Source organism: Crocuta crocuta, unplaced genomic scaffold (assembly GCF_008692635.1).
Source record: "Crocuta crocuta isolate KB4526 unplaced genomic scaffold, BGI_CrCroc_1.0 scaffold431, whole genome shotgun sequence".
NCBI lineage: Eukaryota > Metazoa > Chordata > Mammalia > Carnivora > Hyaenidae > Crocuta > Crocuta crocuta.
Window position 1 is genome coordinate 148,242 of NW_027528859.1, and position 18,317 is coordinate 166,558.

Consider the following 18,317-nt stretch of genomic DNA (forward strand, 5'->3'; position numbering starts at 1 on the left):
ATTAAGGATCGAATGAGACATAACTGTGAGCTCTATACCACTAGTTCTCAATCCCAGTGATGCATCATAATCTCCAATAAACCTTCTGAAAAATGTAGAGGACAAGGCCCAACCCCAGTCAACTGAATCAGAATCCTCTGGGAGTGGGACCAGGTGGGGCTAATTATTTATAAAATATTATTTTTATGCATAGCCAAGGCTGAAAACTACTGTTATAAATGCATAAATACCATCAACAGTAGAGCATGGTGCTTTAGGCTTCGGTTTAATTATCCTTTATTTGGTTAGGAATTTGTTCTCTGTTTTTATAGTTTCGTTATATGTGTGGGCATGTTTCGTGTTGTTCTGCATTGCTGTTTGTGTGCTTAAGCGGTAAATTCTGAGAGAGGATAATGTCCAGCACACTGCTATACACAAAGCGTACCTGACCCAATTTGGGAGGGTCTGGGGAGGATGACAAGTAAAAACTTCACAAAATCCTCTCAAAAACCTGGCTACATGGAGGTATGGGGACCAGACAAGCAGCACTGGCAAAACCTGGGAGCTTGTAAGAAATGCAAAATCTCAGGCCCCAGAAGCTGCATATTAACAAGGTTCCCAGATGGATCAGTAGGTGAAGCAAAGGGAAACTTTACTCTGTTCACATCTGTGTTGAAGGCCCACTGTTCCCTGCCCTAATCCTGAGTGGGTAGGAGGGCATGGAGAGTCAACTTCTGTCTTCCATAAACCATTTAAGCCTGGGACTTTATCTAGATGCAAAGGGTCCATTTGGTAAAAATGAAATTAAGAATACAAATCCTTAAAAAAGGATCTTTTCTTTCAAATCTAGTCTTTATAGCTTTCCTTCAAATAACCAACTCCTCTAAGATATTTAAAATGTGATCAGAGTATAAATTGATATCCATCTACGTTTTATGTAATGCATAAAATAACAAGTATATGTTTATCTTACTCAACTTAGAGTCCCCAGGACCCATATTCCAAACTTAGGAAGGCGGGAAGCTTAGCCAAGGCAGTAATCAATTCTTCCCTATTGACCCATACCCTCTGGACAATTACAATGTTAGCAGTACCCATCCAAAACTATTCAGACCACACCTCAGTCAAGGAGTTGTAGGAGATTCTGAACATTACCTAAACCAACGCCCTTGCTATATGGAAAGACTACAGGCACTGATTAAAAGGAGTTACCCCAGGTCACATAGCACTTTGAGGCAGAGCCAAGATCAGAATTCAGGCCTTGACCGCTTGCCCTACACCCCCCTACATAGCCTCTGCCACACATACTTTTCTTTCCCCACCATGTGGCCTTGAAATATCGTGCTCAGAAATTGCTGACCTGCCTTGGCACGTGTCACTTTTCTTGTTCCAGCTACTGCTGTGCCCAACATCCCGGAACTGTTTTTAACACCAGCCTTCAGGAGAAGCTATCTCACAACTCAAAGTATCCATTTGCCAATCCATATTTCCAAATACGTTGGTAACGGGTTCTTAAAAAGCCCAATGCTAATTGTGTGATGGAAACTCCACAGCATTACTAATAGTAGTCAGCACCATGAGCATGGTGAGGGGAGGGCCTTTCCCTAGGTGGCCGGTGATTAAAAACAGGGCACCCATTAACTCAGTAGCACAAAGTTGGGGGGACACTACGGAGGGAAAGCAAAAATGAGCCCAGTGGGGTTGGCAGCACCTTTAAAAAACATACACAGTGTGACTATAAAATTGCAAGTCTTATCTTTTAATAAAACAAACACGACAGGTTATAGAAATCTAAATGATCATTTGTCCCTCAAAGCAGTTACATCCTTCGTTCCAACAAAGCTACCGCTGTTGGAGCCATTATTTGGAATCCCTCTTTGGGGAAGGGCTTCAAAGGCAGTTCATGAGCCACAGGAGAAAATATCCTTCCAAATGTTGGGCTGTTCAAAATCAGAAAAGCCACTCAAAGAATGACACTGGAGGNCAGGGAGTTCTGAACAACAGCTTCAGCACTGGAGAAACACGTGGCCTCCCAGGACTTTTCAACCACTTTCAACAGGCACGCATTCGCTTGAATAGAAAAGTTCTGCTGTCTATTANAAAATACAACAACAACACTCGCACATGGTTCTTGTATGAATTCTAATTAAGAGACATTACATTCAGAATTATAGCACTCAGTGATAACTTTCGGGAGACTGGATCAGCTTCTTTGCCACTGAAGGGGTACGTGGGGTGCAGCAGTTTACCTGAATGTATTCTTAAATACGTGACTACTACCGCTCTAAGTTTCCTAGTTGTAGCTCTGTTACAAGTTACTGACCGCAAGTTCATGTTCCAGGCTTTCTTTGCCGACACAGATCGATTACAAGGGAGCCGCCCCCACAGTCAGGGTGAATTGGGAAAGGGCCGGTTAAATGAGGAGACAGGCCACTCCTTGGTGAAAGTTTGTAGCTTCCTTTCCCAATACATCTTCTTTTTATTGAGAACTTCCATTTTTATCCTGTGTTCCTCCTCTGCCATCTCACACTCCCGCTCTATCTGCTGGATTTTGGCCACATGCACCTCATTCATCTGTATCAGCTGCAGCTGTAAGATGGACATTTGTTGATGGTGTTCTTCCTCATGCATCTTTTTTAAAGCACCTTCCTGAGAGGTTTTGCTCCTGTAGTGTTTATTGGCTGATATTCTGACAGCTGAACACGAGGGTTCAGGTTGAGAGGTCCCCTCACACACTGGAAAATGTATGAACTCTTTCTCATCATCGCACAGTTCTCTATTTGAAACAGCAAATGATTCTGAAAAACAGTAGCAGAAAACATACGTTCAAAGATTTTACAGGCAGAGAGTGTATCGATCCTATTCCAAAAGGCAGGTCCCCCATCACAGGATGTAGCAGAAACAGTGTCTGCTTTGGTCTGTTTTGTCTATGGTACTCTTGCCACACCTGATTTTTCAAAACCCACAAGTCAAAACCAATGTTCCCTTCAGAAGCAATGATAAAGGGGTTCGTCATGTCATTTCTAGAACTGAGAACTACAGTGGTCCAAGACTGTGCTTATCAACTGGAGACCTCGATATGTTGACCTAAGTTCTAAACTGAAGTGTGCACAACTCTGAATAAGCAGAACACCATGGTACGAGGGTAAGAGTGGGTTTTCAGATTAAGTTCTCGGTCAGTCTGACCCCCATCTCAGTTTCTCATCCAGCAGTGAACACTTTCCCTAGTGTTTGACAATCCTTCCTGAAATGTCCTTCCTCTATTAGCTTCCACACCATCGAGCTCTTCCCAGTTTTCTACACCTCCTCTCTGACTGCTCCTCAAGCTTCCTTTCAGGACTCAGATCTTGCTGCACCCACATCTCACTTCTTAATATTCCCCTGAGGCTCCCATTTTTTGGCTCCGTTTTCACTGCAGCCTAAGTAACCCTCATGATCTGGTTCTGACCTTCCTTTCTCTCTCCTTACTCTCCAAAATACCCTGGACACCCTTCAATCATACCAAAAACTTCACATTCTTTAAAGGCTATGTTCTTTTTCATAATTCTATCTCTGTTCCTTCAGCCTAAAGTTGGGCTAACTATTCATCCCTCTTCCTTCCCCACCCCGGACCCCACACTCACTCAAACATATGCTCTTACTCCCGACTCTCCTTTTCAACCTCCCCCCAACCCCTACTTTGTTCAGGATCCATGAAACCCCAGATCGCTCCTTACTCTATGAGTACTCTTCTATAATAGCACTTCTAGTATTACTTTGGGACCATGCCTTATTCATCTCTTTTATCCTTGGGCACCAATTATTTTGCTTGGTACATAGAGGATGCCTTGTAAATATTTATTGACTGAAGCTTAGAACACAGGGGAGACGAGCTTATGGATACAAAAGGATGCCATTTTTGCTGATGTTACATTCGTACTCGTATTTTTATAGGACAAAGACATCTTATCAATTAAGGAGTTTCAATATGGAAGACACTAACTCCACTAACCCATGGAGTCTTCCAGCTGTGACTCCAAGGCTTTCTTGGAAAGCTTTATGTTTCCAATAATGAGAATTGTCTCCTTAGAGAAAAATAATATCAATTTATTAACAGAGTTGATTACATTATTACGTCCACTCCATTATTCCAGAAGGTGGGATGCCGGGAATGTTAATGGCTACTGGGGGAGACCTAACTTGTAATACTCTGTTAATAAAAGGAAAATGGCTACTGTTTAGATTATTTCACTCTAAGGGGTTAGGTAACAACCATAACTGATCCCTAATTAAGATTAAAGAAAAGGTATAAGTCTCACTTTTGAAAGAGAAGGTTAAAAGTACTTGTGTCATCCAGAGATAATGAAAATATCTTCCTAGGAATCTTTCCCAACTCTGAGAGCTACGGCCTTAATTAGATGTCCTTCCTTCATGCTCCTGCTGCCTCCTGAGCCCACCTCTGGCAGAGCGCTTGTTAAAGCTGGTGGCTTAACTACCTCTCCATCTGGTTTCTGAATACTCTGAAGACAGGAAGTGTCTGTTATTCTTCCTTGTGGAGAACCCATTCCAGGGCCTGGACGCTGCTGGCCAGGTCAGAAACATGTGGGAATGAACTGGTTGCAGTGGGTCACATCCCTCCCGACACAGCACAACTGTGTAGACAGGAAAGGGTTCTGAGTGGAGAGGCAAGGTACAGGACAAGAAAATAGGAAAGGCTTCACCCTGGGGATAAGAGCCCTCAAGTGTGAACCACAGCAAAGAGGATTACCTCATCTGCTTCCCATCGAGCTTTCGATCTGAAAGTGTCTTCTTTGAAGACTGGACACATAGACATATTTTGGCACTTTTGGCCTCTTTTTTTCTTTGATCATATTCCAGAGGATAGTTCTGTATGCTCCTCTAAGTCTTTAAAGTTCATGCCCTTACAATGCTGCTCATGTCTCCACATTTCTAAATGTTCATTTTTGTATAAACTATTCCAGGCTTTAGGGGCCTGATGATGATGATGGTGAGGGCAGCTACCATTTTCTGAGTAGCTAACCAGTTACTAGGCTAGTGCTTTGCAGCACTACCTCATTTAGTCCTTTTTTTTTTTTTTTTTTAATGTTTTTTATTTATTTCTGAGAGAGAGAGAGAGGCAGCATGAGCAGGGGAGGGTCAGAGAGAGAGGAAGACACAGAATCGGAAATAGGCTCCAGGCTCTGAGCTGGCTGTCAGCACAGAGCCCGACAAAGGGCTCAAACCCACGAACTGTGAGATCATGACCTGAGCCGAAGTCGGACACTTAACCGACTGAGCCACCCAGGCGCCCCTACCTCATTTAATCCTTAAGCAACCTTCTGAGGGAGGGGTTACTAGAGAAAACCAAATACCATATCCAAAGTCATTTGGCTATCTGAAAGGACCAGGACTCTAATCCAGGTCTGCACGACTCCAGAATCTAAGTTCAGCCACTAACACACCCAGCCCCTCCTTGCTTCCTTGCTCAACTGACCACTGATGCATCTTAAAATGCTGCCTCCAAGTTGTTTCCACTACAAAATCCCTATTATTAAGAATATGGGTGCATATTCCAAATTTTGATCTCCAAATTTGTCTCCATAGAGCTGGAAACATGAGGTCAAGTATGGTCATGTCTGGGAGCAAAGAAATAAATGACTCTACTTTAAAACTATTCTTTTTTAGTTTAAATGTGTACTAACATAAATATTAAAGAAAAAAATCCAGGCCTCTTAAGAAAACTCTGGCAGAAGCTGGGGCTTAAAACTAGAGGAGCCTGATGGAGTAGTTAATTAACTTTCACACAAACGTTAGCTCCAATGAATGGAAGCTAGTGTTCTGATGGGGAGAATCGTCTCCTAATTATTAGGAAAAAGACTACCTTGGGAACGGCAACCTGCTGAAAACACACACCACGTAATCTGTCTCCCAGGTAAAACAAAGCCACCCAACAAAGAAAACAACTCAATCTTGTGCAAAATGGACAGGAAGGCCTAAGGGCTTTCCTGGGAGCATAGGACATGCAAGGAGGTATTCTTCCACTGGGCAATTTGATCAAGTTTAGTATCAGCAGGAAAATACCTACTATGGCAATAAATGGATGGAAAGGAAACTGTATACAGACCAAACTCCAACTCTTCTCCACTGTAGAACAAAAGAAATAGAACTGACTAGGAAAATGGATTAATAAGATGCGGAGAGTGCATACTATAGAATTCATGCATCAACTAAGAGTAACAAATTTATGGGAATAGATCTTAAAAGCATTCTAAACGAAAAAAGGCAAAAAAAAAAAAGGAATGTTATCTCAAGCACAATTTTCAATCTGTGTAAATTTAAAATATATGCACACAGGACTCCTTGGGTGGCTCAGTCTATTAAGTATCCGACTTGGGCTCAGGTTATGATCTCGTGCTCATGAGTTCGAGCCCCACGAAGGGCTCGCTACTGTCAGCAGATCCTCTGTCTCCCTCTCTCTGTCCCTCTCCCACTCACATACTCTCAAAAATAAATACAAACATTAAAAAGAATTTAATAATAAAATAAAATAAATGCACACAAAACACTCAAGAACCTGTGAGAGAACACACAAGCACACTGTTATGATTAGGAGGCATAAGAAAAGAATGTATGAGGTGAATGGTGATAAATGACAAGGGAATCAACAGATAAGGAACACAAAATAGGGGCTTTTCACAGACCAAGGATGTGGATGTGACATGACTAGAAATGTAACTAATTCTCTGTCCTGGAGTTCCCACTCTCAAAAGGAGAGGATTGGATTAAAATGTGATAATAATGGAATTAATTTATTTATGTTTAATGTTTATTTCTGAGAGAGAAAGACAATGTGAGCAGGGTGGGGGAGGGGCAGGAAGAGGGAGACTCCGAACCTGAAGCAGGTTCAGGGTTCTGAGCTAGCTGTCAGCACAGAGCCCAATGCGGGGCTTGAACTCACGAACTGTGAGATCATGACCTGAATCGAAGTCTGATGCTTAACTGACTGGGCCACCCAGGTGCCCCGATAATAATGGAATTTATTAATAAATGTTTGCATTATTAATTATAGCTTTGTTTGCATTATTTGTTTATATAGCTTAACAGCAGAGAAATAACAGCATACAAAATTAAGTAGAAATCTCTTAAGACAGTTGAGTACTACTTGAAAGCTTAGTTTTTTTAAATGTATTTGACATTTAGCGGTCCAACCCTCCTGATCACCCCTGTAGCACATTCTGCTGGCTCCCTTACTTTGCTCTACAAACCTGTTCTCCCAAGACAACGGGAGACAGATGTCACAGCCAAATGATCACATATTATAAATCTGTAGGGTAAAAACTGTCTGAATATACTGAAGGGAAAAATACTGTTGTTGCTATTGTTGTTTTGTATAAGAAAATACATTCCTTAGTGTTAAATCTTAAGACTAGTGGGTTCAAATACAGACGCACATTTCAAGAAAGTTGTGGACAAAGCTAAGAATATCCAGGGAATGGCGATCAGGAATGACGCGGCTGCAAGCTCCTCGCACGAGAGATGGCTGGAGGGAGGCCTCTAGTGGAAACCTGCCAGGCTCCATCCTGTTCAACGAATTCCCACAAATCTGACCACCTAACTCTGAACAGGCACGGTGTAAGGTGTTAGAATAGCGCCGTCCGATGGAAATACAGTACTAGCTACATGTGTAATTTAAAGTTTTCTTGTAGCTACCTTAAAAAGAGGAGATAATATTAAACTTAATGACATATTTTTATCAATATATTTTAAGCATTATCATTTTAACATGTGATCAAAATATAAATTATTAGTAAGATATTTTACATTCTCTTTTTGGTATTAAGTCTTCTCGAGGGGTGCCTGGGTGGCTCAGTCAGTTGAGTGTCCGACTCTTGATTTCAGCTCAGGTCAGGGTCCCAAGGTTGTGGGATCGAGCCCTGTGTCAGGCTCTGTGCCAAGCACGGAGGCTGCTTAAGATTCTCTCCTTCCCTCCCTCTCTCTCTCTCTCTCTCCCTCCCTCTGCCCCTCTCCCCAACTCATGCTCTGTCTCTCTAAAAATTAAAAAAATAAAATAAAATTTTAAAATTGCATTTTTATTTAAAATCTTTTCGAGACAGTGTGAATACTTAGAGCATATCTCAATTCAGTCTACCAACATTTCAAGTGCTAACTAGCCTCCTGTGGCTTGTGGCTGCTGTATTGGACAGCCCAGGGTTAGAGATACTAACTGAAGTAACACACACACACAGAGTCCATGTGTCAAATGAAATACACACAACAGAATGAAAGCCATACCCTTCAGCAAGTTTTCAACTAATTCCCCCACCAATACCCTGAAGGGATGACTGACAATTACAGCTTCCTTCTTCTTTCTTGAAAGTAATTTGAAATACAAAATGAGTGAGGTAACCTCAAGGCTATTTTAATGTATAAAGAGAGTTCCAGCACCTTAACTACTAGTGTTAACAGATTACTTTGGACACACTCCCCAACTGACAAGTCACCATGGTTCTCCACGGTGTGACCCAGAAACAGGAAGAGTCGACACAGGCTATACTTTAATAATCACTAGCAAAGAGAGAAGTCTCCCGTGTCATAGAAGTACAAACACTCAATTTTTAAATAAATCCCTTTTACAAGTGAGTCTCTAGAAATGTCACTATAGAAGGACACTGAGAATCCACATTCATTCCCTTCTTGCTGGAAATTTAGAAATTAGGTATAAGAGTAAATGAATTACATCGTTTCCTCTGAAAATAAAAAGGGTTTTTTTGAAGTGAACTTTCTAGATCCTAGTCCAGAATTTGAAAATGTAGAAATAAGACTGTCCCCTTAGAAGAACCCTATGAAATCCATACACAGTAATCCAGATCAAAGATCTGCAAAGTTAGCTAAAAGTGGTCTACACCAGCACCTTCCTCGGCAACATCTCCCAGGGAACTAAGCTATCTGACAAGCAGCCCTGCTGATTCACCTGCACTCAGCACTCAGCACCCACTCCCCTCACCGCCCGCAGAGAATGAATGGCTCTGAGGCCAGCAAGATGCTAGTGTTCTGGCTAACACTAGAAACATCTCCAAAGCAAGGACACTGTCAATTAGCCGTGGGCCCCATCCACCACAGAAGTAACGTGGGGGGGAGGTGAGAGAGAGAATCGGCTGTGTCCATATAAACGCTGTCTGCGGGAAGATACCCTGGCATGGGAACTCAAGAATCAAAACTCACACAGAGTTTCTACACTGGAACACAATACATGAGGTCCGTGACACTATGGTCGTCTAACTGGTTCCCAGGACCTAATCTTGGTAAATGATCAGCAAACTAACTTTTGATCATAATGCAGCTTCCCAGGATGGTCTGCCTACAGGGGGAAAAAACCCTGGTAATCAAAAACATGCATTCAATTCACTTGGTTATTACCTTTTTTACTTTACATGGATAACGTTCTTGGTTTCAGATAGCTTCTTGTGACTTTTAATTAACCACTCCCTCAGAGCTCAATCTGCTGTGGGGGCACTAATAAGTGAATTTCTCATCCTGCAAGCCAAGATCACAGCATTCCTAGATAAGTGCTTGCTGGGTCCTCGGAGCAGCCCTGTGGCCTCCCCAGGAATATTCCTCTGCTTCAAGATTGGTCTTCTGCAAACTGCAATGAATTGGCCATTCCAATATTAGGAGGCAAGGCTTGTTGGCAATTTATACATGCATCCCCCCTCTCCGTGCCCAGAGACACTTCAACAGCCTTTCCAAGCTATGACCCACTGTCATTACATCCTTGACTCCATGGCAGTCTTTTCCTTCCCGAAGAATTATGTAGAACCTATTTTTCTTTTTTCAATGAAAGTATATTAAAACTAAGATGGGGGAAGAAAGCTAAAATGAATTTTTAGCAGAATTTCTCAAGTTTGCTGGAGTACCACAAACCAAAGCTGTGCATCACAATATCATAATGGGTAGGAAGGCTGGTTTAACATTAACCCTGGTGAATGCTAAATACGTATTTGCTATACAGTCTTCTCTACTTAATTCTTAAGTTTGAAATGGTTCACTTATTTTAATGTGGCCTCTGAGTGACTTAATGCCATGCACATAATAGGCCCTAAAAAAATCGTATTCCTAAAAAATAAGATTGAATGAATACAGATTCTTAAAGAAATTCCTTTTAATTTCTGAAGGACATAGGCTGAGATAAGCAACAGAGATCCTTCACTAATAACTATATTACTAGGGCCCCTTATTTTTCCTTATTCTCCAGAATAAGATGAGAGATCTCAAAGAGAGTGAGAACAAGGATATCAACAAGTCCTTAAAAAAATTTTTTTTTAACATTTATTCATTTTTGAGACACAGAGAGACACAGCACAAGTAGGGGAGGGACAGAGAGAGGGAGACACAGAATCTGAAGCAAGTTCTAGGCTCTGAGCTGTCAGCACAGAGCCCAATGATGTGGGGCTCAAACCCAGGAGCCTGAGATCATGACCTGAGCTGGAGTCAGATGCTTAACCGACTGAGCCACCCAGGCGCCCCTCAACAAGTCCTTTTGTTTTTATGTGCTATAGGACTCAAATGTTCTATATAATCTGGAGGTTTTCACTTGGGAAAATCAAGTTTGATATGAAAGCTTCTCTTCACTAAACTTCCTCAAAATTAAAGATTTTAAAATCACAGGGCCCAGCAGGTACCCGGGGAGAACCCGTACCTTGGGCTGCGCTGTCTGGGTGGTACTCGGGCTCCTCCTCCGGGGGGCTCTGCAGGAAGTAGAGCTGCTCTGGCAGCATGCTGGCGATCTTCTCCTTCCCGAGCACGTGGCTGCTCAGAAGAGGGCTGACGCTCCGTTTCACCTTCTCTCTCCTCTCATGGGCCATAATCTTTTTGGTCCGAGCCTTGATGTTCTCCCAGCACTTCTTCAGCTGCTTGAAATCCCGCAGTGACACGCTTGGCTGAGAGTTGTATTCGTGGGCGAGTGCCTGCCAGGTACGCTGCTTGAGGGCAATAGTTCGCGCATCGCTTTTCTTACATTCCAGCACATATTTGTACTTTTCTACCAAAGCAAGCAGGATGCTCTTTTCCAATTCCGAAAAGTATTTGGCAGGTTTAATAATTTCGTTGTTTTGCATTTTCCACTATATTTCTCCTGGCTGCTAGCTATCCTGTAAAAGGAAGTTCAAAACAATAATTACTTAACCCCAGCAATAAAAATGTCAGCAAATCACTTAAACTTAATCCCTGACTTGATTCCCTTGCCTGAAATACAGTACTTTCTTTACCATTAATATTGAATTATGATATTCTCAGGAAAACATTCAGAAGTTCACTAGGAGTAGGGTTTTACTTCAGAGATTTTCAAGTAGGTCCTTTATTGTAGTTCTTGGCCAGTCTGTGAATATCTTGTATGTAACAGCAGAAAAAAAAAAAGAAAGAGAAAGAAACCTTGAACATCTATGTGGAACTCCTAATTTGTTAATTCATTTCTGCTCAATATTAGGGAATTGATCATTCCCCAAATTCATGTTAGGCAGCTTTTCAACCAACAACTTTCTCAAAGTTTTGTCACAACTGAAAACAAGAAAAGCCACTCTGTAACCAAATAGAATGGATAATAGAAACATCAAGATTTCAGAATCATCAGGAAACCACCTGAAAAAGACCTGACATTTCCATCACTTCCATCTGTGACCTTGGAGAGGGCCATGCTCCCAAGAGATATCTCAGTTTCTCTTCATCTTTAAAATGAGGGCTTGGAGTCTGTGATCCCAAAGGTCTGTGGCCACTTTTAAGTATACAGTCCTATGCAAATAATTCACATAATTTCAGAGGTGAAGGGCCAATAATCCTCTTTTACTTTTTCTTTTTATTTTCTTTTATTTTTTTTTTTAATGTTTTATTTACTTCTGAGAGAGACAGACAGTGTGAGCAGGGGAGGGTCAGAGAGACAGGGAGACACAGAATCAGAAGCAGGCTCCAGGCTCTGAGCTGGCTGTCAGGACAGAGCCTGACGTGGGGCTCGAACCCACAAACCGTGAGATCACGACCCAAGTCGAAGTCGGATGCTTAACCGACTGAGCCACCCAGGTGCCCCCCAATACTCTTCTTTAAAAAAATTTTTTTTAATGTTTAGTTATTTTTGAGAGAAAGAGAGAGCGGGGGAGGGGGGGCGGACAGAGGATCCAAAGCATGCTGTGCTGACAGAAGAGAGCCTGATGTGGGGTTCAAACTCACGAACCATGAGATCATGACCTGAACTGAAGCCAGACACTTAACCAACTAAGCCACCCACCAAGGTGCCCCTACCACTCTTTTCAAGTGAAGGAACTAAGGGCCAGTAAGCTGAAGCAGACTGCCCAAGATCACAAAGATGGCACCTCAGGAGGTCAAGAACCTGGAACGTCCTAACAATCTGTTATTTTTTTTAAATATACCAAATATCCATTTTATTATACATATTCCTTTGTTCCATATTATAATTAGTTACAACTGTATATTATTTAATTTTTGAAATATACATTTTCTCCATTATCTTTTAAGAATAAGTCTACCTACCTTTTTATGTTTAGTTTAAAAATACATATTTAACATACATAAGTTTGATTTGATGGCCATATACATAATGAAATGATTATAAGTTAATTAACATATTGTCTCCTTGCATGGTTACCTTTTGAAAGATTTTATGTATGTATATATGTATTTATTTTTAAATATTTAAGGGAGAAAAGAGAGCAAGTGAGTGGGGGAGAGGGGCAGAGACAAAATCACAACCAGTCTCTGTGCTGTCAAAGCTAAGCAAGGAGAAATGTATCTTTGGGTATGTATAGCTGCATCCCTAATTTCCCAGGCCTGTATTTTAATCATGTCTGGGGCGCCTGGGTGGCTCAGTCGGTTAAGCATCCAACTTTGACTCAGGTCATCTCACAGTTCATGAGCTCAAGCCCCATGTCAGAGTCTGCACTGATAGCTCAGAGCCTGCATTCTGCTTCAGATTCTGTCTCCCTCTCTCTCTGTCCCTCCCTTGCTCACACTCTGTCTCTCTCTCAAAAAATAAACATTAAAAATTTTTTAAAAATCATGTTGTTCTAATGTCCCTAATAACCAGCCTCCTCCCTCCCTAAAGGTCCAAAATTTTTTGCCTGCATCAATATTCCTATCCCCTATTAACCAACATTCCCCAAGCAGAAATTTATTAATACACTGCTACAATATAGCTCTGCTGTATTATTTCTAACTGCCAAGATATCTATGTCCAACTTTATGTAGTTTGAATTATAAAATTAATATGTATACTGAATATTCTTAAACTACACAGCTCCTAGAGCAGACTCTGATCACCCCATCCCGGCTCCTCTTCACCAGATGTCAATATGTCTACCTTCTCTCACACTCCCACTTCCTTAATTTTTATTTTAATATTTATTTTTGAGAGAGAGAGAGAGAGTGACAGCATGAGCAGGGGAGGGCAGAGTGAGAGAGACAGAGAGAATCTGAAACAGCGTATGGGCTCCAGCTGTCAGCACAGAGGCACAGAGCCCCATATGGAGCTGCAACCCACGAATGGTGAGATCATGACCTGAGCTGAACCCAGACACTCAACCAACTGAGCCACTGAGGCACCCCCAGATTCCCACTCTTTTTAAGAATCATTGCTCTAAGGATTGAGAAGTCTGGTTCACAAATGAAAAAAAAGAGATTGTTCCCTATTTTTTTCTAATATAGGTAACGCTATCTTTCTTATAAGCATTTATTTATACCTTTTCTAAGAAAACGTTTTTTAAACTGACTTTATTTTGCAAAAAAATAAATAAATAAACTGACTTTATTTCTTCAAGATAAATCCTAAAAGAGGAATGGTTGCCACAAAAGATGAAAACACTTAAAGACTTTTGTTACACTGGGGTACCTAGGTGGCTCAGTCCGTTAAGCATCCACCTCTTGGTTTCCACTCGGGTCACAATCTCATGGTTTGTGAATTTGAGCCCCATGTCAGGCTCTGCACTGGCAGCTGGCAGCATAGTGCCTGCTTGGGATCTTATCTCTCCTCCTCTCTCTGCTCCTTCCCTGCTCATCCTCTCTCTCTCAAAATAAATAAACTTAAAGAAAAAAAAAAGACTTTTGTTAGATCACCGGCTGTCCTCCAGCAATGGTGTACCAATTTACATTCCTACTTAAAAGCTCCTGAGCACTTCTGTTTCCCCACTCCATTTACTCTTGCTGTTAACATTTTTTTATTCTATCCCAACTGTGGAGGTGAAAAATGTCACTTCACTGTTTAATGGAATATGAATTTCTGCTCTCAAGCAAATAGGCCATACCTGTGATAGTTGGTGGAACCTGAAATCACATGGAATTAATTTCAAGCAATTAAAGGAGTCCACCTTACAATGTATGCAGTACCACTAGCTGCCACTAGGTGGTGCTGTGTTCATGAGCAGTCTATTGAGTGTGACCACTTGAGTCTCTAATAACTACAATAACAGTAGTAGATAACCATTGAGTCCTTACTGTGGGTTAGACACTATACTAAGTGCTTAAAATATACTCTATCATTTAATCCTCCCAAAAATAAGCCCCTGAGACCACCATTTGTTACACTACAGTATTTTCTGTTTTTTTAAAAAAAGACATTAAAGTACCAGAAGAAATTATACAACTGCTCTCAAAAGCAAACACTCAGAATTACCAACACCTGGGGACCATTAATAGCCTATTAACTAAACTGTTATTTAATCACTAGCTAAGTAAATCCGGAGTTACCAATTTACTTTGCTTAATTTTGTAGAACAGCAGGCCTCCCTGGGCCATGTGGTTGCATTCTGCAGGGCTGTAAAGGATTCTAGTAGGAGATGGTGTACCCTAAAGGTCCCCTATGGACTCCCAACAGCCTCATGAAGTCGGCTGTTTATTCCCACTAACCATTTGCCTTTTCCAGATCAGAAAAGTGAGGCTCAGTAACTTGCCTGTGGCCACACAAAGAGTTAAGTGGCAAAACCAGGATTCTGCTCTCCACCCTGCTTACCTTCCTCTTCAGAACGAGTGACTGCTTGTGTCCCTGCTCGAGAATTACATGTCAATAAGCAATCTGTTAGCAGGGAAAGGTCCTAGGATAAAGCTGCTAGGAGGAGCTGTTCCTGCTCTGTCCATCTCCTTTTGGGGGCTCTTCCCCTCCCCTCCCCCATCACCCCTATGTCTCAGACCTAGGGCCCACAGCCACCCCACTCTGGTGTACGGTTCTCACTCTAACCAGAGCTCTGAAATAATTTCTGCTGTTGATCTGACAGGAACGTATGTTTGAAAAGTAACTGCAGAGACGATACAGAGGTTTTTGTAAAAAAAATTTATTTAATGTTTGTTTATTTTTGAGAGAGACAGAATGCAAGCAGGGGAGGGGCAAAAAGAAAAAAAGAGAGAGATAGAGAGACAGACAGAGACAGAGGGAGAATCTGAAGCAGGTTCCAGGCTCTGAGCTGTCAGCACAGAGCCAGACTGGGGCTTCAACGCAGAGATGATATGGAGCTTTAAAATGGACCAAGCCCCAGGGGAACATTAATATTCAGCTTGAACACCTGACAGTCCCAAGTAAACAAACACTTCCCAGAGTAAGAAATCTCCAGGCAAAGCTTGTTAATAGAAACTTCAAGGCTAGAAAATACATTCTAGCTTAAAACTACTCTGCAATATCCATAATTACAGATGACAACATAACAAGCCTTCTCTGCTGCATCAGCTTTTATTAGAGACAGATGGGCCTTCCCTGCCCTCCAACTCTGCTCAATATAGACCATCTTCTCTGCTGTTCTACTAGGCAACAGTGCTACCTGTCATGGGACGTCTGGGTGGCTCAGTCGGCTGAGTGTCCGACTTCGGCTCAGGTTATGATCTCACAGTTTGTGGGTTTGAACCCCACGTTGGGCTCTGTGCTGACAGCTAGCTCAGAGCCTGGAGCCTGCTTCGGATTCTGTCTCCCTGTCTCTCTCTGTCTCTCCCCTGCACATGATCTGTCTCTCTCTGTCTCTCAAAAACAAATAAATGTTTAAGAAAAAATTTTTTAAGGTAGTCTTCTTAAAAACAAAAACAAAAAAACAGTGCTACCAGTCCTGATACTGGTTGTAGCTGAACTAGCAGCCCAGTGACCCTCACAGAGTCGGCCTTCATTAAACATTTAATGAATGAGGGGCACCTGGGTGGCTCAGTTGGTTGAGCGTCCAACTCTCGATTTGGCTCAGGTCACAATCTCACAGTTTGTGGGTTTGAGCCCCATATTGGGTTCTGCACTGACAACATGGAGCCTGCTTGGGATCTTTTCTCCCCCTCTCTGCCCCTTCCCCACTCAAGCTTGTGTTCTCTCTCTCAAAATAAATAAATAAACTTAAAAAACATTTAATGGATGAATACATTTTGATAGAGGCATAAAGCTGCCTATCATGCACAGAATGAGGAATGAGTATCATACAGGATAATAGTCAAAAGCTGTATTAAAGTAAAAATGGTAAAAAAAAATAGCAAAATCCAAATGTAGCAAAAGCTGCCCTTGGGCCAGGCAGAGACTTGTAGACAGGACTAAATAAAAGAGACTAAATCTAATACCAAACAAAACAAAACAAAACAAAAAAACACCCAAAAACAAACAAACGAAAAAAAAAACAGAGGAAACAGCACAATACTCCAAACACTACCATTGACTAAACCACCTGAAGACTGTAATAAGTACATTTAATATCACTTTAAAACAGAAATCCATCTGTTATGGATTCAATGTTTGTATAGTCCCAAAATTCAAACGGTGAAGCTCTCATCCCCAGGATGACTGTAGAGATTGGGCCTTTAAGGAAGTAATTAAGGTTAAATAAGGTGATAAAGGTGGAGACCTGGTTCAAGGGGATTCAGTGTCCTTAAAGAGACATGAAAGAGCATGCTCTTTCCCTCTGCCTTCCTCCCTGTCCTCTGCTCCCCTCTCCCTTTCTTCCTGCCTTCCCAGGGGCTCACAAAGAGGTCCCAGTGAGCACAGAGAGTGATGGCAGAAGCCTACACGCCTAAAGAAGCTTCACTCACAATGAAACTTACTTTGCTGGCACCTTGATCTTGGACTTCCCAGCCTCCAGAACTATGAGCAATACATTTCTGATGTTTAAGCCACCTAGTGTGTGGTATTTTTATTATGACAGTCCAAGCTTACACACCATCTAATGGTATATTAAGTCCACCAAGGATCAATCTAAGTCCTAAAACTTGAACAAAGACAAGAGAAGCTTGGCCAGATTTTACTTCTATTGCCTTTCATGGAAAAGGGAGTTCTCTGAAGTCAGTACTCAGAATAGAAGCCGTGACTGAGGATCTGTGTAGTGCTGAAACCTGGGACAGATGTCAGAACCTTTTAAACCTTAATGAATTATTGTGAAGTGACATGAACCAAGATACTGAATGCAGAAAACCTGGGCTCCAACCTGACTTTGGCACTCAGCTGTGTGACTCTGGCCAACTCAATTAATCTCCAGTGCTTCACCTGTAAAATGAGGCTAAACCCCCTACTCTGCCTCATTCCCTCTGCACAGCTACCCCACAACGGGCATAAGAAGAAACACAGACTAAAGCTGCAATAAATTTTAGTTTCTTCCACCCCTCCCACTCATAATAAACTGCTTCCAAAAATAGAATAGTGGTCTATATACAAGATACACTCGAATACTTACTGGCTCTTTTATTGCACAGACACACAATTCGACAAATGTGTAGTGAATCCCTGCCAAAGGCCCTGCACTGTCCTAGAGTGTGTGGGAGACCCAAGAGCAAGCCAAAGCCCGGAGTCTGGAAAGAGGGGAAGCCCGGAGTCTGGAAAGAGGGCCGGCAGGCCTCACCCGACACCTAACAGACCAGCACACAGACACAGACACCACAGAAGAGGACAAAGCACCTGGGGCAGTCAGGGGAGGGAAGAGGTCGATTCGTATTCCTCGTGAACCAGAGGACATTTGAGCTAGATCCTTAAGAATGTAGAGGATATGAACACAGAGTTGAAGGAGATCATTCAGACAAATAATTGATAAGCGCCTAGACTCTGAGTGGTGACGATGCTGATGGGAAGGGGAAGGTGCACACCAGGGACTGTTTCGAAGCGAGATATTTCCAGGGCGTGCGTGCGTGTGTGTGTGTGCACGGGTGGGGGATCAAGAGGAAGCAGAGGCAATGAGGGTACAGGAACCCCCACTCTGTGCAGGCACCAGGAAGAGGGGGTATTCCTTAGGATCGAGGAGGTCATAGTCCAATGAAGACCTAACACAGTACAGCATATTGTGGGACAGGCTGGTGACAGTGATGTGCCCAGGGACGCTACTCCAGGACGGGGGAGATCTAGATTAAGAACCTTAATTCCC

General features: G+C 42.2%; 1 protein-coding gene across 1 annotated transcript; it reads right to left on the reverse strand.

Annotated features, from left to right (window-relative positions):
* Positions 1–2,083: 2,083 nt before the first annotated feature.
* Positions 2,084–11,088, reverse strand: MSANTD3 (Myb/SANT DNA binding domain containing 3). Its single transcript, XM_077756092.1, has 2 exons — positions 10,655–11,088; positions 2,084–2,777 (listed from the first exon to the last, which is right to left on the reverse strand). Exons 1-2 carry the CDS (start codon positions 11,070–11,072, stop codon positions 2,368–2,370), a joined length of 828 nt encoding a protein of 275 aa, XP_077612218.1. The 5' UTR covers positions 11,073–11,088; the 3' UTR covers positions 2,084–2,367.
* Positions 11,089–18,317: the final 7,229 nt, after the last annotated feature.